Source organism: Ictidomys tridecemlineatus, chromosome 8, assembly GCF_052094955.1.
Source record: "Ictidomys tridecemlineatus isolate mIctTri1 chromosome 8, mIctTri1.hap1, whole genome shotgun sequence".
NCBI classification, from domain to species: Eukaryota; Metazoa; Chordata; class Mammalia; order Rodentia; family Sciuridae; genus Ictidomys; species Ictidomys tridecemlineatus.
This window is the reverse complement of record NC_135484.1, coordinates 85,571,604-85,597,051: the sequence shown is the minus strand read 5'-3', so window position 1 is coordinate 85,597,051 and position 25,448 is coordinate 85,571,604. Positions and strand designations below refer to the sequence as shown.

General features: G+C 31.9%; 1 protein-coding gene across 49 annotated transcripts in view; it reads left to right on the top strand.

Moving 5' to 3' along the window:
• Rims1 (regulating synaptic membrane exocytosis 1) overlaps window positions 1-25,448 on the top strand; it is a 443,971-nt gene that overhangs the window by 319,256 nt on the left and 99,267 nt on the right. For 16 of the 49 annotated variants that reach the window (XM_078019737.1, XM_078019731.1, XM_078019736.1 and 13 more), the window contains 4 exons: window positions 7,074-7,145; window positions 12,758-12,940; window positions 13,970-14,082; window positions 18,305-18,334. In XM_078019737.1, coding sequence (XP_077875863.1) covers window positions 7,074-7,145; window positions 12,758-12,940; window positions 13,970-14,082; window positions 18,305-18,334 — 398 coding nt within the window. The remainder of the gene's footprint in view (window positions 1-7,073; window positions 7,146-12,757; window positions 12,941-13,969; window positions 14,083-18,304; window positions 18,335-25,448) is intronic. The other 33 variants (XM_078019760.1, XM_078019757.1, XM_078019755.1 and 30 more) reach the window with 5 other exon arrangements.

Here is a 25,448-nt window from a genome sequence, read left to right as displayed (position 1 = left end):
ACAGGGTCTGTTAAGTGTTTGAATATATATGGTGGTGTAATTGTACCCTTAGTGAAAAGTTGTATAATTCATTTTCTGTATTTCTACACAATCAAGGTAACTTGGGGATTTCAATTTGATAGAAAAACTAAACATTGTCACTTAGCAAAATTTACTGTCATTTTACAAATGTTGGAAAAGACCGAAAACTGATATTTTATGAAGGTTTCAGAATATTGTAGCATTTTAAATTTGTAAGACATTTACCTGTTCATGTGATTTATATTTATGTATTTGGAGTTTAAAATTAATTGCCTCTGCTACTATCTGGTTTAGAATTTCTGGGACTAGAAGAATTAGTAAAGTCTCCAATCTAAAATTTATTGTAAGTGTAAAGTCATTTAAACTAAATATAATGCAGTTGTATAAATTAGCTCTATATTGCTACTCATTTATTCAATAAATACTTGTTATTTCTTCCTATTATGCACACTATTTTAATAGCAGAGCAGTGATTAAGAAAGATAATATCCTATCCGGGTCAAAGAGGAACTTAGAATTTCCCTCTAAAAAATATAATTCTGGAAAGTCCTTGAATTTATTTTAGAACAAATAAAGCAACAGTTTCATCTAATGTAATGAGCAAGTATAGGACAATTACGTATGTTGGTCTTTGTAACATATATAAATGTAATTTTATCTGGACATTGATTGAGAAAAATAGAAACCAAATAATAGCTTCAGCTTTTACATATATAAGATATACATTAGCTTCATTTATGGTACATGAATAAATTGTGTTGCTTCCCTAGATTGTGTTTGTGTGTGTGTGTGTGTGTGTGTGTGTGTGTGTGTGTGTGTGTGTGTGTGTTGTAAGACTAATTTTTAGGAACAGAGGTGAACATTTTAGATAAGATTATTAAAGGGAACATAAAATGTAAAACTTTATACATTTTGTTGTTTTTTGTTTTGTTTTGTTTGTACCTGGGATTGAATCCAGTGGTGTTTAACCACTCAGACACATCCCCAGCCCTTTTTGTTTTTATATAGAGATAGAGCTGAGGACCTCACTAAATTGCTGAGGCCAGCTTTGAACTTGGAGTCCTCTGCCCTCAGCCTCCTAAGCCACTGGGATCGCAGGTGTACTCCACCACACTAGGAACATTTTGCTGTTTTTTTTTTATAATGACTTATTTGTAAATAATGCCTATTGTTCAATGAAAAGAAATATATTTGTGTGTGTGTGTGTGAGTGTTTGTGTGTGTGTGTGTGTGTGTGTGTGTAGTGCTAGGAATCAATTCCAGAGCCTCATGCATGCCAAGCGAGTGCTCTACAATTGGACTACATCCTCTGATATTTTTCAATTTTTATTTTGAGACAGGATCTCACTAAATTTAAGCCTGTGATCTTCTTCCCTCAGTCTTCCAAGTGTCTGGGATTACAGGTGTGCACCACCAAATCTGGCTAAGAAATGCATTTTAAATGACTTGATACCATGATTTATTACTGTAGAGAGTAGAAAATAGTTTAAAACAAAGTTTTATTAAGTTAAAATGATACATTCCCATAAAAATAAGAAATCATAATCAACTAGTTGTAAATTCATAGGTAGCCCTGCCAACCACATGATAAAGCTTAAGGAGCACTTACTTGCATGTCACCTCCCAGAAGCATTTTTACTCATTCATTCAGATCCTGCCAATTTTTAAATAAAATGAACACAGAGTCAGATTTTGGTATGCTGAATATTTATAAGTAAAATGAACATTAGTTGAAATTTATCCTGGGAGACTTGGAAGCCAGGGAATTATATATGCAGAATTTGAGTGTTTTGTATCATGACCACATTTGAGTATTTTGAAAATAACATTCCAATATTAGACTCTTAACATATTAATTTTTACGTGAATTTTAATAACTTCAGAAAAGCTTTAGTTACCAATGTATTCAGGAAATTACTCTAACTTAAATTAGTTATTGAAGAGAAAAGGAAAGCAGCAACAGCTTTTAATAATTATCTCTTTGGTACATGTTAAAAATCTGCACAATTAAGTTTACATAAAGAGGAATAATACTTTTAAATGGAGTTTCAAAAGAATTCAGTTTTAATTAGAAACATTTTCATTTTCTGATTATTACTCTTACTTTAATTTAACCATAAATTTTACATTTACATTTTAATGTATTTTCATAGCTTTTAAATAAGTTCATCAGTAACATATAAACTAGTAAGCATAAAGCTAAAATCATATAGCTGTTAACATTTTGAATGAAAAAGGAAATAAAAAATTCTGGTTCTTGTGTTTTTAAACCAAAGAAATATTATTTATGAATAATAAAATATTGATAATAATAGAACAAAAACATTTTTTTAAAGAACAGAGAAATTAAGGACATAAAGACATGAAGGCAGTGTCCTTACCAACTAATTAAGGCCTATATGACCTTGGATCAGTCACTTAAATGTTATGGAACTCAGTTTCCTTATCTGTAAATGTACCAAGGTGTAGATGGACCAACTGAATTCTAATATTTAATATGATCCTAAAACTAAGACTATGCTGCCTTGTTGTATTATGATTAAAACATATATTAGAGCCTAAATAATGACTGAAAATTAGTATGAGTAAGACAATAAACGAGAGGTCATTCATTATTCGTGGCATTTTATATTTTCTTTAGCCCAGAGAATGATGCATAGCTTTATTTCTAAACTGATCAAATGGGGCTAGATTTTATATTCCTAGTTTATTTTATGCTAATTATAATTTTTAAGTGTCAAATTCCATGATAATATACAAAATAAAACTTGTTAATATGTAAATTTAATATATACATAAAAACATAAAAATGCTACTTATTTGTGGGGTATCATGTGAAATTTTAATACATGTATTTGTTATATATATATATAAATGTATGTGCATATATATATGCATATGTAATAATATGTATATATTTATGCATGTAATATATAAATCAGAGTTAACATTTATTTCCTCATTTCTCACTTTTTATGGTGAAAACACTCAAAATTCTTCTAGCTTTTTGAAATATCATTTTCTGTGGTTATATAATTGTACAATAGCACACCTTAATTTTTTTCTGTCTAGCTATAACTTGGTACCTGTTGATCAACCCTCCCCATACACACACTCCCCAGCCTTGGACCCCACATTTGTTGAAACACTATGAACAGTAGCCAAGTAATGGAAACAAGCTAAGTGTCCATCAAGTGATGAATGGATAAAGAAAATGTAGTACATATATACAATGGAGTACTATTCAGCCTTAAGAATGATACCCTGTCATTTGTGACAATAGTGTTTGAACCATTCATTCATCTTTCATTTGAACTACTAAGTATTGATATCATGGTAATAACTCAAAGAGACCTGGTTCCGGACTACAAGAAACTTATGAGGAATAATATTAAGTGTAGGAGGGAGTTCATTCTACTATGATACCTTGTGTGTTTACATGATCAGTCTTTTCACTTGTATAGTACATGAATATAATGGATTTTTCTGACCTTTACTATTATTCATAACTTCAGCCTTTATTTACTCCAAGGGATAGTTGTGTTTTAAATGTACAATATATTCATAGCTAGGATTTAGGATTTAGGGTAGAAAAGACGTTAGAATTTCCTATTTTCTTCTTTGGTGTTGCTTGACACTCAATTCCTGCAATTATGTATCTATCATCTTAGTTCTATTTGAGGAATTCTTTTTAATGCTTAGAAGAATTATAAAGTCATGTCCTTGGTATGAATATTTAGAAGGATCTTTAATGCAATAAAATTTTAATGACATTTGAAGAATAAAAAGGAGTATCCTTAACTAGAAGATTAAAAAATAAATGTAAAAAGGGTACATGTATGAAACCCTATTTATTAATGCTTATAGATTAATAAGTGTCTTTACATTCAAAACCAAATATATATTATAATAAAAAACAATACTTTGAGCACTCTTAATCACTTGCTATTTTAAGGAATGCTGAAAATACTACAATGTCGATTCTGTGTCAAATTACAAAAATGACAAATAATATAATATAAATATAGGCAATATTGGACTATTTAGAATTAGCAAACCTACCACTTTGCATGTGGAAAAACAGAGAGGATAAAAAGCCACCCAGCTGAGATTAAATCTAATCTGATCAGAGTCCATACTTTAGTCAGCATGTTCCTATTTCATTTAAGCCAGAGATGCAATGTGATTACTTCTATTGAGACTCTCAGTTCACCTCTGACTTGACATTTAGTGACCATGTAAAAATAAATCATTTAACCTTTGCAAACCTCTATCTCATTATTCTTCCAAAGATAAAAGTGTTACCTGTCTCTTTGAGTTGGCAAGATTAGATGAGATAATGCAGTTAAAAAAAAATCATAATCCATCTAGTATATGACTCCAATAAGTTGTAGGAGATGAGAAGAGGCAGAAGAGCCTGAAAATTTTACCAAGGAAGTGAAATTTCAATCCAGTCTAGAAAATGAATAACATTTACCAGCATAAGAAGAAATGCAGGCAGCTTCTAAGAGATGTGAATAGCCTTTTTACTGGGCAGAGGTAGATTCACTGTGTTCTGTCCAGTCCCTCTCTCACCTCCCCCAGACTCTTCTCATCTAACTCATCTCCCTCAAATCCTGCTGTACTGGTTAATGTACTAGTCTCACATCTGCTTTAGCACCTGCCCTCTTGCTGTTGCCTTTGAGATTTTCTTTCCTTTAATATAAACCATAGCTAACTTCTTCATCTTCAGGTTTGCTAAAATGTCACTAACTCAGTGGTTCTTTTGTGGCCACTCTGCTTACAGTTGTAAATTGTAGCTGCTCCCAGTCCCCCAGATCACATTTCTGATTCTCTGGGCCTGGTTTCCATTTTTGTAGTTGTTATCATTTATTACCTTTTCCCACACTGTATTACAGAATTGTATGTGATTTTGTTGTTGTTGTTTACTTTTTTATCTTCTACAAGTAAAAGGTAAATTGCTTGAAATCAATGCTTTGTTCTCAGACATATTTCACACACATAGAGTAGACCCTGGCCCATATACATACTCAACAAGCATTTTTTTGCATTAACAAAAGACTGATTGAAAAATCCTTGATGATAATGACACCTGCTTTCCTTGTGCTGAAGATGAGAAAAGAAACATTTTTTCTCCCAGACAGTTGTCCTGGGGCACTGTTGGAACCAAGCATAAATTACCCATAAAGACTATGCTGCCTTTTCTTTGAACTCAGATACTCCTGGGCTACAGACCTACTTACTCTGCCTCTCATCCCCTTCTTCACAACTTTGTGCTGTGTCTATCCCTCCTTCGCTCTGCTTCAGGAACAAGCCTCCCTTGCCAGCAATGATAACAGGCATCCCCTGTTGATTTCAGCATGTTCTATGCACTTCAATTGTCGCAAAGTCTCCTCTCCTGACCATACACCAGTAAAGTAAATTCCTTTTACATTTCCTTAATGTGAGAAGGAGAATCATCTCTTTGTGCTTTCCCAAACCTTTACCAGATTTCATGGGTTCTTCCCTTCTTGAAGGATGCAACCTTAGAAAATGCATCAGAATTTACCTCCTCCACACACTTTTGGATGGAACCAGATAGACATGTTCCCAGCTTTGCTACTTTATTATTGAGTGGCCTTGCCCTGTGCCAGTTGCTTCATCTGTGATAATGGAGAAAATGGAGATGACACCTTCTTAAAGGATTGTTTTGAAGGTTAAATGAGTTCATACTCCTTCAGTGCACCTGGCATACCATTATCTTCCATTATATCAAACCCACTCTTTTCCAACTAATTTTTCCAACTTTCTCCTCTATTTTGTCCCTTTTTTCAACTCAGAAATGAGATTTCAGAATGGTAGCAGGTGAAGAACACATAGCTGAAACCCTGAATTGTAAGAATAAGATAGTGTGAAAGAGGAGCAGTCTCAATACTACACACATTGTGAAAACTGACTTCATTCTTTGACTCATTTAGGATGTCTGATACTGATAAGCAAAGACAGATATTGGTCTCGACATTATTGGAAGGAAGGTGTATCAGGAAAGAAAATAAGTATAAATTATAGTGATTCAATAACCAATGTAAAATGTATATTATGTTTTGTCTGATTTTTTAAAGGCATAAGTTCTAGACTACAGTATTTTGTATTTGTAGTTTTCTGCGGGTAACTGTGATATGATGGATATGTTAATTAATTCCAGTATAGTAACTATTTAATATGTATTTAATTTATAACATCATGCGTACCTTAAGTGTACATAATAAATTTTACATAGCTAGATTAGTTCAGACATTTTGGTCTAAATAGGCACATGTAAGTGCTTTAGGGATGTAGGATATATATTACATATATATATATATATTATTTATATGAAAAAACTTCAGATTCCAAATATTGAGTGTATATGTGTACTTTTATAAAATATATTGGGGACTTTATTAATTCTTTGATTTGTAACATATGATTAACTTTTTAAAATGCAACAGTATTACCAAGAAATCCCTATGACAATTTTAAAAATGCTTTAAATGGTAGATTTAAATACTTTCACTTATGTCAAAATCTTACACCTTAGCATTTTCCTTCTCTTTTCTCCATAATTTTGAGGCAAAAAAAGAAAAAAGAAAAGAGAAACTTTGTAGTAGCAAGTTTGAACCTTTAAGAAGTAGAGGGCACATCACCCCTCTTTGGTCTTTCAGCACCTAACCCACCACCATGGTCACATTTATCATCATTGTACTTCACCATTAAATCTGTTTATTCATCAAGGGGAGGCAGAGTTGCTAGCAGGTATCTGTGTTAGATCATTGCTGTAGACCTGTTTGTCTAGACTAATGAAACATCAGTATCTAGTGTCTCCTGTTGGCAACTCCTGTCTTCCATCCAGCATCAATTCTGATTTTTTTTTAATTTTTATTTATTTATTTTTTAATTTGAAAAGTATTGACTGACAAAACCATTTAGGTAAAATAGTTGTCATTTTCATGTCTATTGTTTCTATCATTGTATGATGTTGATGTAGCTTTATTCATCAGATATTTTGTATTTCTTTAACATTTCATTCCACAGGCACTCCAGAAAGTCTGAAAGATCTAGCATCCAAAAACAGACTAGGAAAGGCACTGCCTCTGATGCAGAAAGGTAGGCTCGGTGTTGTGCTGTGCTGCGGTCCTTCCTTCTTACAGTCAGGGCATTCCTCTCTCATGTCACTTATGCAGTTCTTAAACACAGGTTGTGATGTTTAAAGAATTTCATGTAAATAATTTTGCCCCTTTGTGGGAATAGTCTCATTGAAGAAATAAGGGGTATTTTGGAGGTTTAAAAGAAAATCACATTCTTTTAATGGTCATTCTGATTATTAATGAGGATTAAACCCACATTCATTTTTATATACTATTGGGACTTTCTTGTTTGAGAGATTATATTAAATATTTCCACGAACATAATGCCTGGAATATGCAAATCTGTTAAATACGTGTTATGTATATGAATAATGTCATCTTTGAAAAAGTCTCTTTTCTTCAAAAGGATAATCTGTGACTCTTGTGTTTTGTAACCATAGACAAATGCTGATTTCATGCAAAAATTATAAGGAATTACTGACTTGTGTACAATTCATCACATTCCACATATTTTTTTAGTAGTTTTAGGAACAATATTGCAGAAAACACTTATAAATCCCAAATAACACATTCGTTTGTTCAGATTAATAAAAATATGAAGTATTATAATATTATATAAGAATAATATAAGAATATGTTTAACAATAACATATTCAGTTTTTCATTTCATTCTCAATAATTGTTGATAGCAGGTATGGGGACATAGATTTAGAAGAATGAATGCATTCAGACATCACAGCTGTTACTACAGAGGTATGCACAGGTAGAGTAAAAACAGATATGTAGGGTCAAAATGAAATTAAACTGTTTGATAAATAGATATCACTTGAACTAAGTCTAGATAGATAAAAGCAGATGTGAAAAGTAGACTGTTTCATGACAAAGAACAATGTAAAAAAAAAACTAAAACTTGAAATATCTTTTTGAGTTTATAGAAAATGTACCAGTTTTGGAATGGAGAACAGGATCCTGGGAGTTGAAAATGGATGCTGAAAATAAAAATAGAGATATCCTGAGAGTTTAAATGAATGACAGGACTGCCTTGTTAATGGTGTACCAAAGAACCTCAACAACTTTATGAGCCATTGATATGCTTTAAACACAGGAGGGTGGAGATTGATTTTAACTTACAAAATTATAGATCACCTTAGGAACATTTTGGAAGGTGGATGGAAAGGACCAAGGTTGGTTTCAGGGCACCAGCTAGGTTATCATATCAGGCTTATTTGAGATAGAATCTGTATAGTTCAGGGATTTGTTCATTTAACAAGCATGTGCCAAGTTATGTGCTAAGTTCAAGGATCAATGTCCTAAGCAATAACAACAACAACAGCAACAGCAACAACAGAGAGAGAGGATGTAGAGGATATTGCCACTGAGTTAAGACCCGAAAAGTGAGAAGATATGGGATATGTCAGGTGATGAGTAAAGGAGTTGAAGTCTACTCCTAGCAGTGGTACATGGAGATGTTGAGTATTTAGGGGACTCAAAAAAGTCTTAAATTGGAAAAGGAATTGGACTTTGGGAAGAAAATGAAGCACAGAGTTCTGACAGTTACATAGACAGCCTGAAATTAAATAATACCAATTGCTTTTCTGTTTTCACATTCTTTAATCTCAGCCCAGCTCTCTCAAATAGGTAACACTAACCTTTTATACATGTAGGTTTGTTTGGTTATAATTAAATTTCTTAGTTGAATTTTAGTAGAATATTATGAATTACATAGGTAGCTTTAAGTGAATTATTGAATAGTTAGGTACAGAAGAATTAATTTGGATTTTCTAGGTTATATTTGTTTTCATTTCTTCAGAAGACAACATAGTTTCCATCTAACTACAGGTTAAGTAAGGTCATAGTGCTTTTCACATTCACTTTTTTTCCCCCTTACTATCCTGAAGATCAAACCCAGGGCCTCATGCATGTTAGGAAAGCTCTCTACCTCTTAGATACACTCCCCACCTGGACAGTGAATCTTTCCACCTTTGGGAGTTAACAACTTACAAACATGAATCATGCCACTCCATCATGCATTGATTTTTGGCAAAAATTACTGTGAAAATAACATGGTTTAAAGACCCTTTGTTGGCATGAGCAAACTGGCCCCATGAGGAATAGCTCATAAGAAAATATTTTGAAAAATATAATGGTCAGTTACAGATAGAAGACAGGCAGAACTGATTTCTGTCTTCTGTGCTTGGGAAGCTCTTTCATAAAAGTCTAGCTTTTCTCCTCCATGTAAATTCACCTCTGAGAACTGCTAGCATCCTTTCTACATTCTATTCTGGTGACTTTTCTTCTTTTGGAACCAACACTCTGCATCCTGACTGTGGATGGTTTGTTTAGACATCTACTTAGCCTTGCTTAAATGTATGCTTTATTTTGTGCTGTTGCTTTTGGAAAATGCCTGCACTGCTCTGTAAGGGGTCATCATAGGAGGAGTTATTTTGATGACTTCAAATACCACATGTATGTGGTATACCATCCTTTAATAAGTCATTAAAACAAACAAACAAACAAAAACTAAAACTGGACTTTTTTAATGTCAATAGAAGCAATTTCTGCAAGTCCTATTTTCAGCAATAGAAATATCTGACTAAGGCTTTAAAGTTTTGCTGAGAAATGTGTATAACTTAAGTCCAAGTTTTAGGTGAAGAACATAGGCATGGAACAAATTTTGTAGTTAAGTATTTAGATATGCATTTGAAGATAGTAAGATAGAGTATGCAGTATACATGTTTATATATTTGGCACAATGGGTTCTCGTTAGATGCCGTTTTCCATTTGTTTCTATCCTACAAATATCAAAACATAATTCTTTCAAGTCCTTCCAAACAACTTTATATGTGGGAATATATTTTATGTTTTGTACTAAAAAATTGATAGCATATCTGAGATGTGAAATTACTGTTTTTCATTTTATGGTATAGAAACAAATACTATCTCAATAAGCAGAAAAGAGAGCAAATGTTGGAGCACAACAGACTTGTGTGGATCCTAACTCCAACACATTCCATCTCTGTCTTTTTGCAAGTCACTATGATCCTCAGTTTTTCATTTGTATAATAGTAATAATTATAGTTCTCAGGGTGTAAGAATTTTAAAAAAGTATACATAGATAAGTATGTGTGTGTATACACACATAGCATGCACACACATTCAATGCCTGGCATTTACAGATGCCCTGCATTGATGATCAGTAAAGTTCTTACCATTTTTCTTATCCATCATTCTCTCCCTGCCATGTTCACTGACATGGTTGTTCTAAACCTCTGTCATTCTTTTTGCTTCCTCAAGTTCTTATCACACCCCATTTCATGGAAAAGATCAATGCATTACAGCCTGGATTCTCCAAGCTTTTCACTCAAATACCTTGGAATTTCTTGATTAATTTTCCTAAAACAAACCATACTTATATCCATTATCTCTCCTCTGCAAAATCCTACTCATCTCTCTTCAAGTTCTCCATTTCCTCTCTCCAGTTTCCCTTCCTATGATTCAGCTTGCTGCCACATCCCCTCTCTTCCTCAGGCAAAGTGGCTTTCTATTTATTCTTTGTTCTGTACTCTCCTGCTTGTCCACACTGGCTAGTTTCAGGAACTGCTTCATTATTGAGGGGCTTTTATTTCATGTGAAAGATAAACCAAATCTTACTAAATGATTAATCTCAAATATCATAGGCTATTTTCAGGCTCTGCAAGCCTCCATGTGGCTCAACAAATGATGCATTAAGTCACCTATTCTGGAACTGTACAATATTCAGCCAGGAAATTTACTTTCCCCTGAAGTTGCTTTTTGTATCTTTGCTATTTAGTTTGGTTGCATATCTAAATTATTCATATCTCATGCCCCACTCAAGTTGTTCTTTGGTACTTATAAATTGCATAAAGAAAGAGCACAAGATTTTATTGAAATTGTAATAATCATGAAATTTCTCATTACTTGGGTGAAAAACTGTATGACTGAATTTTAGACCACATTCAGTATGTGTAGTTTGAATAGGATTGTTAAAATTTCTAATCATGATGGCTTCTAAAGGAAAAAATAGATAAAACTCACTCAGTGTCATTCAAAAGGACTTTGTCATGTAATCCTTCCCTTATCAAATTTATACAGTTGAGTAATGTGAAAGTCAATTCAGAATGAATGATTTAATATTAAGTATTAATACTAATATTTTAATAAAATGGAAGATTGTCAGTTCCTTTTTATCTTCATTTGGAAATGGAGGTAATAATCCATGTTTCAGGATATAAAATAGGATCTGATAAAACATTAATCTATAACTAAAGAAGATGAAAGACCTGAGCTGTACCTTTTTGTTCTCTTCATCCTGATATTTGCCATTTTATTGTTCTAAAATGCAAGAGATACCCTGAATCAAAATTACTGTAACTATGAAAATTATTTTACTTAAAAAAAAGATTATAATCTAAATACAGATTGAATAAAGTACTCATTAATATACTTTTGGTAGCCAATATGTATTCTTTATTCTTATCCACTTCAAGTTACTTAGTATGTCAATTTTATAGCATTGCTTTAAAAGAATGAGATGTTGATCAGATGCAGTGGCACACGTCTGTAATCCCAGAAGCTCTGGAGGCTGAGACAGGAGGATTGCAAGTTCATAGACAGCCTCAGCAACGTTGAGGTGCTAACCAATTCAGTGAGACCTTGTCTCTAAATAAAATACAAATTAGGGGGATGTAACTTAGTGGTCAAGTACCCCTGAGTTTAATCCCCAGTCCCACCCCCCAAAAATGAGATGTTATTTAATTTCTTCCGGCATAATAGGTATTTTAATTATGAATTTTATTTAAAGTGTACTGAAAATTATGAAAAAGGCAAAAGTATCTGTTTTAAATATATCTTAAACATAAGTTTTTAAATTTTTTTTATTCTTAATCCTTAATTCAGAAATTGGTTCCATAAAAATTTTGAACACCATTTGGAGATAGTTGTCAATATATTGACAGATATCTTTTTAGATACTGTTATATCCAAAAACATGTTTTCCTCACATGTCAACCACTGGCACCTAATTATATAAATTAATGAGACATTCTGCATTTTTAATATTAGTCTATTTTTAATCTCCTTAGATTATTCTCAGAAGACATCCTCCTTTTGCTGTTTGCCATGAACTTGCTTATTGCAAAGAAACATTATGAACTTTGTAAAAATATACAAAGATTTCTACTGTGCATTATTTCTTCTTGAAGGCATGTACTTGAAGTATCCCCATGTTCATCATTCTAATTATTCTGACATATTCAATCAACATATCGGTGTCTAGCTCTTGCTGTCCATACAGCTATGTTTTAGCACTGGAGATAGAGCTCAGAAAAAGATGAGAGACAGAACTCTGTGTCCCTGTGGAACTTATAGGAGGTTAATTATTTCAGAGCAACCTAGACTTACCCTTTAAAAACTATATGACATTCACATTTGTAATAATAACTTGTCAGTTTGATTTGAATTTCATTTCAGTAATTGTGTGATGGGTTTTCTTCTGGTTCTTTAAAAATCACTGTCTTATGAGAGTAACCAGGTTTTCCTTGGACAGATGTGTTGGTATAAAGTTAATGTGAACCTGCTGACTGAAGATCTTTTTTGGCCCTAATGTTTTAGGGTTCTCCCACCATGTCTTTCTAGAAGGGGACACGCAGCCCCAAGAGCGACTGATCAACCAGTCATTAGGGGAAAACATCCCGCTCGCTCAAGGTCGAGTGAGCACTCTAGTGTCAGAACACTGTGTTCTATGCACCACCTTGCCCCTGGAGGGTCGGCGCCACCTTCTCCGCTTCTGACAAGGTTGCTATTCAGTGTCAGCCCAGCATTCATGTCCTGCCTCCGGGTGTTGGTGTGGTGTTGTATCTTCCTGAGCACTCGAAGCTTTCACTCATTATGACACCATAATTTTTAATTCTTTTTCTGTGGCACTTAAACCTCTCCACATCCTCTACTACTTGCATCTATCTTTAATTCTGCCAGTTAGCTATCATTGAAACTTAAATTGACTGTGTTATGTCCTTTCATCTGTTTGTGGCATATTCATATACAATTTATTAATTATGTGAAATTCTGTATGATAAATTATTTGGAATTAAATATGTATTTGCTTTTTAAAAGTGTAAGAGGAATTAAAAAACATAACCTTCCATGTGTTCAGTGAAGTCTTAGAGCATCTTAAAGTTCTTCAGTTAAACAAAAAGTTTGAATGCCAACAGATAGAGGTCAGCTTATTCCTGGACAGTAGTAATGTATCTGCATGCTTCTCAAATTCTCTTTTGTAATTTCAGTCCTTGTATCAATATATTTCATAGCATGTGTCCAGGATTATTTTAAATACCTTTCAAGGTTTTTTCTACTTAAAGTACAAGTGAGTGGTAATTTTGTAAAAGTATCTCCAATTAGAAATATGTCTGTCAGTTTTAAGTAATTCTAATATCAATTTAATAGGAGCACTTTAGGCAACAGCCTCTCATAACTAATTTTTCTATATTTTAAGATCTAAAGGCTGTAATTAGATATGTTTGTTTCAGCACTACCAAACAGGAATAACTTGCCCAGAAAGCACAACTTCATGGAAAGTTAAAAAGAAGTGAATGGATTCAGCTCCATTCAGGAATTTATTATCAAAGCTGTGTGTAGAAGACATTGATCTGTTCTTTTGAGCTCCTTTTGTATTATTCCTTTTACACATAGCATTAAAAAGAACTTGATTTTGCTTCCAATGACCCAGTTAGAGGTTTTATATCTGTTTTAGTAACAGGAAGAAGGGAAAGATTTTTTGTCTGGCTGAATTGGAATTTCATCCCTCCCTCTGTTTTATGCCTGCAGAATGCATCGACAAGGAAGTCCAACCCAGTCTCCTCCAGCAGACACATCCTTCAGCAGTCGCAGGGGAAGACAGCTCCCTCAGGTGCCAGTGAGAAGCGGCAGTATAGAACAAGGTATCCTATATGGAGAGATCCTTGTCCAAAAATCTTGGATTTGAGAACCTCCTCTTTTTATAATCCTTTTATTAAATGAATAATATTTTGGGGTAATATGTAGTTTGCTGAATCCTAAGAAGTTAAATTTCTTAGAATTTTATCCCCAATACCCCAGTGGTTCCTGGTTTTGTTGACCAAGTAAACCAACAAGTTTTAGCTGGTCACATGTCAGAATGGGTGGAGGCCTGCAAACATGGTTTTACAAAGGTAAAATTAGGAGAACCCCAGTGTGATATGGTATTTTACATATTAAAAGAAGATTTGCCTTAACCTATTTTTAAAACATATTTTAAAAATTAAACAGTCATTTTGAATGCTTTACTAGTATTTTTTTAAATTTTACCTTGATTAACAGTATTTTATATTTTTTTATATAAGTTTAAAGATGGAAAGCTGTCTTAGAGCACTTCCTTTAAAGATTCTCTCACTTTGAGCATGTATACATTATTTTCCTAACGGGAGGAGCGAGTGCACATGTGTGTGCATGTGAATGTGTGTGTGATTTGATAGCAGAAACTAAATTTTAAACTACATGAGCCAGATGACTTAAATAGTGGGTTAAAAGAATCAGTATTTATTGTACGCCCCATGTCTCAGTAAGTGACAAGATTTATTAGCATTCATTATCACATATTTCTTATCAAGGATTTAAAAATTATTGAAATAACTTTTATTGAGTGGTAGTGTAAATGCAGTGAACTGATATTTGAACATGCATTGAGAATCTTCCTCCCTGTGAAACAACTGAAAGGTTAACATTTTGAATATTTTTTTTCAACAGTGTTGATTGTTGCTGATATAAAACTTGCATTTCACTCCATATTGAGTGTGCTGGATACATTTCTCTCATTACTCGAAGTGCTTTACTGAATGTGTCACAGAAATGTTAAAGATCTGTGAAGATAAATACTTTGTCTCAAAGACTGATGTGGCATAGTTTGCCATGCAGAATAGTTGATTATAGAAATATAGTGTTGATTTTAAGAGGTATCAACTTATTAATAGAGTAATGCTGGTACAATAAACTCTGAATTTGTATTTTTTTTAAATCATACTTCCTGTTGATATATCATGCTTTAGTTTTTAGGGTTGTTTTAAAGGCATCAATTAATCTGGAAAATATGATACTTTGTGAAATCTGACTTTCTTTTCTAAAATGGCAGTTACTTTATTTAAATTATGAATTTACATGTTTAACAAACTTTTTTGTCTCTTTTCTGGGAACATTTTGAGAGAACTATCTATAATTAATGTTATTAAAACTAACCCAGATGAAATTATTTAACTTTTTAACAAATAAAAACTGGTGTTTATATAAATTATTCTTCCTGAACTCCTGTTGCACAACTGAAAGACTACAGATTTTGGTGTTTGGCTACAGACTTGTTGTTACTGGTTATATTGATACTGAAAAAGTCATGTGCTCCTAAAATTCTTTGCATTTCCTCTAGTTGCAAGTAAAACACTCTACAGGTTCAAAAGCATATAATGGTACTGCATATAATTCTCAATGACAAGATTATAGTTGTGTTACTTCCATAGAAATAAGAATTGCTTCTGCAAAATTGGTTGGATTGTATGTTGGATTTTTTTATTTTTAAAAGTTCATGTTTTGTTAAAATCAGTGTTACTCTTTATGATATTTATATTCACAGTTGTCTTTCAGAGAAATCATCAATATTTAAGGATTGAGATGAGGTGGGAAGAAGGGAATAATTGAGAATGACAATTACTAATTTTTTTGTTTTGCTGTTTAATATCACAAATACACTAGTGAACACTTTTGGTCATTTGAGGTTCTTGAAATATAAGATCTTAAAAGTCATATAGATATAGTTTTTGTAAAATGTAAAAAGAAGTATGTATTATATATAAGTGTTCTTTTTCTACAAACATATTTATGGTGTACTTTATGATGTTAATATATGTATTTGGGACTTTTGGTACATAATACCATACTGTCTGCCACCATATTATTATGGATTTATGTCAAACTGAACAGCTCATATGATAGCTATATTTGTCCTAAAATATATTTTCAAAGGTAAATTTTTAATTTGATTAATAACCTAGGTAAGATTTTAGCACATGCTATTTAAGATTGATTGCAATGTTGTTCTTGAGGCTATAGGATTATTGTTATTTTTTTATTTTCCTATTATTTGTTTAATTTAGTTTTATCTTATGTGAAGATCGATATCAACTGCAGTTAATTTGTAATTGATTAATTTTCTCCTGCATTTGACTGACTTTTTGTCTCTTTTTAATTTTTTTTTTTATTTTTAACAAAGAGTGGTTTTCTGATTTCGTTTTTTGTTTGTTTCTTTCTTTCTTTTAGTGGAGTTGATTAAAAGCTGATTGTTATGACCCAATATTTCAAATGGTTTATATTCCTGGATAGCTATACAACTTTTTGATGCACTTCTAAAATAACTTTTTTCATGTGGTTTCTGTATACTGTTATATATATATCATTGTTTCTAGTATGTATGTCAGGAAAATTTGATTGACTTGGTATGTTTTTTTCTTATAAATAAGATTTACTTTACACTCCTTGTACCCTAAAATCAGTATCTCTTATTTTAAAAGGCCAAAATAACATTTGAACAGATTGCTTAATTTTTAAATAAAAGCATTTTTAAAGTGTCTTTTAAAAATGGGGCAGTGGAGGTGGGCGTGGTGGCACATGCCTGCAATCCCAGTGGCTCAGGAGGCTGAGACAGAAGGATCTCAGGTTCAAAGCCAGCCTCAGCAACAGCAAGGTGACTCAATGAGACCTTGTCTCTAAATAAAATACAAAATAGGGTTGGGGATGTGGCTCAGTGTTGAGTACCCCTGAGTTCAATCCCTAGTTCTCCCCATCCCCAAAATGGAGAATGTTAGCCTACTTGCTACATGAAATGTCATTGTTACAATAGATTTGGGTGAAAAGCAAAGAGATGATTACAGTACATGTTTTGAGATAAAGATAAAGAAAATGTAGGTTGTAATATAGAAACTCTAACTAGTATGTGAAAATACAGTGGGAAGACTTCAATAAAATTTCCTCAATTGTATTTCAACATTGTATTCTAATATACTGAGAATACAATGTATTCTTATGTAAAGGGACTAATGCCAACATAATCAGTTATATAAAAATATATAGTTCTCTAGCTGATTTTGGTGGTGTACACCAGTACTCCCAACTGTTCAGGAAGCTGAGGCAGGAGGATCGTTTGAGCCCAACAATATGAGGCCAGCCTGGGCAACATAGAAAGACCTTGTCTCCAGGAGGAGAAAAAAAAAATGTATGGCTTTCTAAACCCAATCAAGTGATTTTTTTTTGCTTGTATGTTTGCTCAAATGGATGTCTTTAAAGACGTATTTAAAGATCATTCATAAATTAAGAGTGGTGTGCCAATTGTTTTATGTTTCATTATTACATCTGCTACCTGAAACTCTTATGATATTTCCTTTTATAAATCTCTAGATAGGATAGTAAATAGTGTACTGACAGTGAGATAACTTAGATATTATGAAATATCTGACAATAGTTTCTAAAATCCAAGTAATTTCACTTTGGGATATTTATATATAATTAATTTGAGAAAGAAGAAAGAATTACTTAAATTAGAATATATTTTTCTATGTAGAAAATGTTACAGAATAGTTTCCATAGTACAGAAAAAAGCATACTTTTAGTAGAACTAAGTTTATTTTACCATATGCAATTTCAAATCATATGAATTTATATCATTTTGTGATATAATTCTTATGAATATTAACTATGCTTTTAAATACATTTACATTAAAAGACAATGTAAATACATTTACATTAAAAGTTAAGAGTATTTTAGTAATATTGGTGCTAACGTGCAATACTTTAAAGGCAAGAGAAATACTGTTGCATATACTTTTCAAGTTATTGATACATACTTTTCATGAAAGCATATTAATATCCCAATTTTTTGTTTCATTTAAAATCTTTAAATTGCTGTATTCATTCTTCCTTTGATTGATTTTAGCACCATATTTGAGGTTTCCTCATGGTTTATCATTGCAATTGATCATGTCACATTATTTGTTATGCATTTTTATTATTCATGCCATTGTGTTAATTCACATTTCCATGTCTAACTATAAATTTGCTGATTTCTTTCTTTTGTTTCCATCATTATGTGCATGTAATTCATTGAAGAACAAGAAAAATATAACTCTTCCACAAAAGGTAAATATTAATGTAACTTTTTAAACATTTAATATTTTTACTTTTCTTTTATAATATACCAGAGTTATATAGCTGTATTAATGGAAATAATGAGAAAATTATTTAGTTATTTCCCTGAAATGATTTTGTAAGGGACTTGGTATTATTTTATATTATGTGCTGTTCACATCAAAGAGAAAAACATTACTTTAAGAACAGTTTTATCTACATTGACAACTAGAAAACAATTCTCTTTAGAAAAAATAATATATAATATTATATATATTGATATTATATAACCACATAATAAATTTTTTATTTGCTTATGTTTTTTTTTTGTTTTCATTTCCCTCTTCTCATAGACAAAGGATTTTATTCTTACCTTCTCTTCAGATAGTATCTGTTGTGAAGGAGCAGCAAATCCCTGGATTTTACCTTCCAGGTAGCAGGAACCTTAGTTAGTATTCTAACCCCACTGCAGTCCTGCCTCGGAAAAGCTGCTACCTAGGTAGGAAATATCATTATGATACTCATTGATTCCTTATTTCTGAGAGATGGAGGAAAGAAAACCTAGTTAGCCTGCTATATTAATATATCACTGACCTCTTTATTGTCTTTTGAATCACATTTTATGTTTAGTATTTGCACTTGAGTTTCAAAACCAACCAGTTGCAGGCCTCACCCACACTTAATACACAGCCCACACCATGTCTTGCTCAGTATTATGGTTGGCCTGAAAATATAATATTCAAATATGAGTTTTTAACCTAATGTAATAATGTTATAGTAATGCCTAAAATTATATAATGCTGCATAGTTTAATAAAGGTACTTTTATTCAGTATTTGAAAGGGGATTGATTTAATTTGTTATCCATAGTAATCCTCAGAGCTGGTGCTGATAATAGCATCATCTCTGTTTTGTGAATGAGGAAACTGAATTTCAGAGTGATTAAGCAATTTTCCCATTCACATTACTGATCAGTATTAGAATACAAGGGTGATGTTTTATTTTGACCTCCTTCCATTTCACATGGGTACATACAGTTTTAATAAGCACAAATTCCAAATATATTATCTCTAACTCAGTGAATCTGAGACTGTGTTATGTGACTCACAATTATAAAGGGAAAATTGCAAATGATATTCAATTACCTATTTTAGTTTGAATTCATTAAAATATAATTATATCTATTTTCAGACACATAATACATGTATGTATTCTGGCATAAAGTGTAACATACTAGACAATAAATAGATATTAATAAAAATAAAATATTATTCAATGATATCAAGATGTTTTAATACCTAAATGTCATAGACTTATGGCTAACATCTTAAGTTTTTAATTGAAGTGTCAGAAAGAATTTCATATTTAGTAATACAAAAGTGGGCAATGTATTTCTTCTTAGATTCAGAAGTTAGATTTCAAAGATAAATTTTAGTGTGATAAGAATTTTATATTGTAAATAGGTCACAAAGTAGTTTATTTATCCAAAAGAAAGAAAGTCTATAATTATTTATTCAGGGCTTTTTCTTTATTATTAGCCCAAAGCTATAATTAGCCAGTCAAAACAAAAGTTCATAAGTGATATGAAATTTGCATGAAATGTGCATATTTATGACCTTGCTATAGAGCATGGTAAATTGTTAGTTTTTTTATTCATAAATAAGGTAAGTATATTCTGTGTGAGAGGAGCTGTCACCCTGCCAAGTCTTCCTTGGAGAGAGGATGTAGCAGTGCCTCATAGAACAGACCATATAGCTGGAAGCAACATAAAGGGGCACATCCCAAATGCATATAGCAAGATAGAAAGCTGCAAAGAAGGCTGTACTTTCCCTCGGAGATTTAAGGCTACACAGTTAGTCACCAAAAGTGACTTTTAAAGCCCAGAAAGGGTACGAGAAAGTTCAAAAAAAATGTTCACAGTCATATTTTAGGCTCAGATATCTAAAGAATGAGAAGGTTCACAATATAGAAATCCCACTGCTATGAGCTGTGTCCCTCTTTTCTGACACTATCATTTGGAAAATTCAGGTTATTGTGAGTGCTTGCTCCCTGGATAAATGAGATTGGGACACACCATTCCTAGCTGACTGTATGGGCCAAGAATTTCAATAGTTTGGTTTGTTTTCGATGATATATAGATGAACTTGTCAGACAACCAGTGGCTCCAGTTTGTCAGTGATAGAAAGGTTTCCTGGGATGCAGGATAATATCAGGCAAACTGGATACCCTGACCACAGGGGAACAATTTTTTAATTTTCCAGCATATATTTGTAAGGTCACATAAAGAGAAGTATAAAATGCCATTAACATTATCAATATAGTATTCATTATTATATTAATAGATAGTATTGAGTATGTTTTATAAGTTGATGTCTTAGCTGAGAATATTATATATTTTTCTATTATATTTTCTCAGGAACCTGAGACATAACAATTAATATCAACATTTTCTAACTAAGAAATAAGCCTTCTAAAGATTAAAAACTTGGCCCATTATCGGTCATTCTTTTGGTAGATGGTAGGACAGGGAACTAGAAATAAGCCTCCCTCCAAAGGCTTCCTTTTTAACCACTTTGCTTTAGAGGCTCTCCAGCATGAAGACAGAGTTTAATGAGTACTTACTGTGCATGCATCACAATGTAATTACGGGAACACATGTTTTACAGAAATAGAGTCAAAGGGGTTTAGTAGATTGCCTAGGGTAATAAAGCATCTATGTGGAAGAATCAGATTTTGATGCCGCAGCCTATATTCTGTCCCCTGTACCATGTTGCTGTAGCATCCGCCTCTCACAGCACCAGGATTTTGGAGAAGGCCACTTAATCCTTACCTTTCCCTGATGACCCAGTTTTTCACCACTCAACACAATCTATACCTGAAGTGCCCTTAAATTGCCATGTAGCTTGAGAAACAAATCCAATGTATTTGAATAGACAGTACATCCTTGGACTTGATGAGTTAACTGAGGACCAGTCAACATTCACACAACTTCATTTACTTTTAACTTCTTTTATGGTGAAAATTGAGAGACCATATTATTTTAGGCTTCACAGACTGCTTTTAGGCCTATTTTAAATTATGCATTCTAAAAGTAAGCCAATTTTTCCATCTCTGCTACATTTCTTGGACAGTTTTAAAGAGCCCATGAATGTAGTTTGGGGGCATCGAATTAATGATATAAGAAGATCAAAACTGAACCAGAAATTAAATGACTTCAAGGTGAGAAAAAATGTTATTATCATAATGAATTTCTAATTTATATGCCTTAGATACTATTTCTTAAGTTCACTAACTTTTTGGCTTTTGGAGGCAATTTTAAATTCTAACAAAACATATTTAATTATCTTTTCTACAAATGTGAATTTCCTTTATTATAAAATATGTGTAATATGAATATTGACAGTCAGTTAGACTTTAAATTATTTTAAAAGGACAAATAGTAAGTAGCGTTTTGTTGCTTTTTGTTTTCTTTTTCACAAATAAAATATGTAATTGTAATCAGATCATAGGGGCTATTTAAGAATTGTCTCTAGTTAATTCTATTTTTAAGTACCAGCTTTCTATAATAGATGCTCAAATAAATAACATGTACTTTTCCACTTTAAATGTTGACCAAAACTGTTGGAGTCTATCTTGTGGAAATAAATTATCAGACTATGATCATTGACTTCAATTAGATGCATTTTATGTTAAAAAGTGAAAAACATGAATTTTATTAATTTTATGTTACATTAGTTATTATATAAATGAATTTGAACATTTATTTATTTTAATAGTGTACTGTGATGGTGAAATGTATAAAAACATATTATATGCTTGACTTTTGCTTAAATAAATAAACTAATTTGTGTGCTTTTAGCATCGGTATTGTCTAATTATCTTCAAATAGTACCAAAGTGTTTCAATTTAAATTACATTTTATTATTATTATTATTTAGTAGTAGAATATTGGACCAGGGGAATCATTTCTTTTTATTGTAAGTTAAGTCTTCCAAGGTTTAGGATATAGCTCTGTGGTAGAGTGCTTATGTAGCATGCATGAGTTCCTGGATTACATTTACAGCATAAAACAAAACTAAACAAAAAACTGTTTTAAGGTTCAAGTTTTTTATTCTTCCAAAACATTGCTTTTCTTGAACAGTGAATATGAATATTTTTGAAAAAATATTCAGAGCTCTACTGTTTAGAAATTTATTAGTAAAAGACTGTCCCTTTCTGTTTTTTGTTTTGTTTTGTTTTGTTTGCCACAAACCCACAAACACAAATGCAGAAATCATTCTAGCCTTCTCTTTAAGCATTGAGGCTCTTGTGTGCAACAGCCCATTTTGGAAATTATGGTTTTGATCTTATTTTCCCATTCTGCTAATTGAAACATGTCATAGTCTTTAAAGCTAGTATCATAGTATCATAGTCTTTAAAGCTTCCAGGATTTATCATGTGACCAATGACCCTTAACTTACAAGATACACCCCAAGAGGGATTTCATGACTTTCCCTTTCTTCCTGAGCTTTGTAGAGAAAGTACAGAAGAAACTAAATGGCAAGCAGGCAATCATTAGATGGGTAGGTTCTTTGATGTATTTTCTCTGAAATCGAATGTGTCCCCTAATTAATTTAAAATATGGGAAGAGATTGTCAAAAGTCAAAGTTGAATATAGCAAAGTTATGCCAAATGAAAATTTTCAAGATAGATCCTGTTGTCATTAATGTTAATGAAATAATAAAAAGTGATGGATAAACATGGTAGAGATCCCTTGGGTGAAAGGTGACTTCCTCAGTGTTCCCCCAGGGAAGCCTAATTACACAGGCCACTCTTTGTCAAAATTATATTAGGACTGTCTCTTAAGGAAAACAGTGCTCCTTCTCAAAACCTAAATGTGTTTTGAAGAGCTATTTAACCCAGAAAAGCACAACAGGTCAGGTAAATGACAGTTTCATTTCATTTTTTGTTTTTTTAAATCTACAGAGGACTAGAGTTTTTGGTATTACTCTGGACTTTGACAGTTTTAACAGGAAAATTGATACTTGGAGGTGGAAATTGTGAGCTTTGTTTAAGATAGCTTAGTTGAAATAAGTGTGCTAAAACAAGGCATGGTCTTGTAGTTCTCGCTGAAGTAAGATTTGAGTAACTGTGTATGCAAATATCCTCTTTCACATGTGCCATGTTCCATTTTCAGTTGTCTATTCCAAACTGACTATTTTTTAAATGTGCTATATTTGCTTAACATGTGTTATTGTTGCAATTTGTGTTCCTCTTACTGGATAGATATATCTTTTCTTTTATTGTTTATAATACTACTGCGTAATCCTTAATATCCAAGAGAATATGCAAGGGCACAAGGGTAACAACTTGAAACATTTCTTCTGCAAATTGAAATGTATTTGATTCCAAGAAAATGACCCAGTATGTGGAAATTTGAACATAGTAAAAATATTTTTAACATTTGATATTTATGTATGTGTAGGGGTTTATTGTCTTGTGGAAGTTTGAGAAATATATCAAAGTTGCTTACTTACTTGTATGACTTCAAAAATAATGAAAAAATATAAGGATGAGCGTTCAAGGAATATGTTACTTCTTAAATTAAAAAAATACACAATAGGAATAGTGGCATAAAATGTAAATGGTGAATTTTCTTCCTCTATACCTATAATTTTGGTAAATCATATATTGATGCTGGAAAATTAGATAATAGAGCAAAAGATAGTCATTGTAATTTTTCATTTTTGCAAATGTGAAAAAAATTTAAAGACTTTAATAATGCCTATTAAAATAAGATAGACTACAACATCAGAAATTACTCTTAAGAAATGTCTTCTCTTGAGAAATAAAAACTCTGAATGGAAGGATATAGCAGGAATTAACTGAAGGAATATGAACTAATGGATGAAAGATGATGAGCCTAGGAGTGTTAAAATTTAGACACAATTCCCATTCCTAGGTTCTTGCATTTTGCAACATTGTTTCTAGATGTATGGAGAATTGGTCCATATTAAAAATACTTATTCTTCTAAAGCCTAAGATAAAGTAATCAGAGACTAGTATTATCTTTAAAATTTTTCAAATATCAAACCATCTTACTGGATAGAATATTTCAAGATCTAGTTAATAATTAAATTGTCTTCATATTAGTCTTTGTACAGTTTATACCAACTGCAATTCAGTGAATTACATCTTTTTCATCTTTTATTACATTTTAATCTCTACATTAATTTATGCCTTATATCCAATTTTCCACTGTCATTGAGGTTATTTGTTAAAATATAGTACTTCAAATTATGTGGGTTTTTTTCCACTGCTGTCAGTAACTAAGACACTTGGTGTTTCATACAAATACTTCACTCCACTTGACAACTTCCATTGCTCTTCTTAAGAGATGCCTTGCGGCAAGGGTGTGGCTTTACTGTCACAATACTCTCATTCTATGTCCAAGCAGAAAGGAAGCAAGGATGTTAGTTTTCCTATTTTTAAATATGGTAGGTATCATACCTAACTAGATGGACTTAATTATCCTGCCCAGATATTATCATGAATCTCCTTTGACCCATGTATTAGCTAAAGTTCTTAAAATGTCAAATGCTCATAATCTTTTTACTGTAATGTAACTACTAGTATAGAAGTTTGTATTATTTCTATTCTCTTTAAAATTGTATTTTACCAAGAATACTTGAAAATATTAGGATTAACAATATATTGATACAGATTATTTTCCATTTAGATACAAAAGTGAAATTTTAAATTCATGTTAATTTCTCAATACATAGAGAAATTTGAAAGATATAGGAATTTTGAGATTAGAGCAAATTTATTTTTATACAAGTAAATTCATGAAAAATTTTAATCAAGTTTATGCAAATTTAATATATAAATTACAATGGTACTACATTACACTTAACTATGATATTTATAATATTTTTAATAAAGTTGTAAATGTCTAGCAAGTCAAAGAAGTTTCCTAAATAATAGTAGTTTCTTTGGATGTGATATTATAGAAATTTTTTGATGATTAGTTAAGGTACATTTATTAATTATGGTTAAGCTATTTAAAACTAAATTTTTAGTCATAGGCCTCTTTAATAAATATTATGAAAGACATCTGGAAAATGCATTATAGACACAAAATTTGC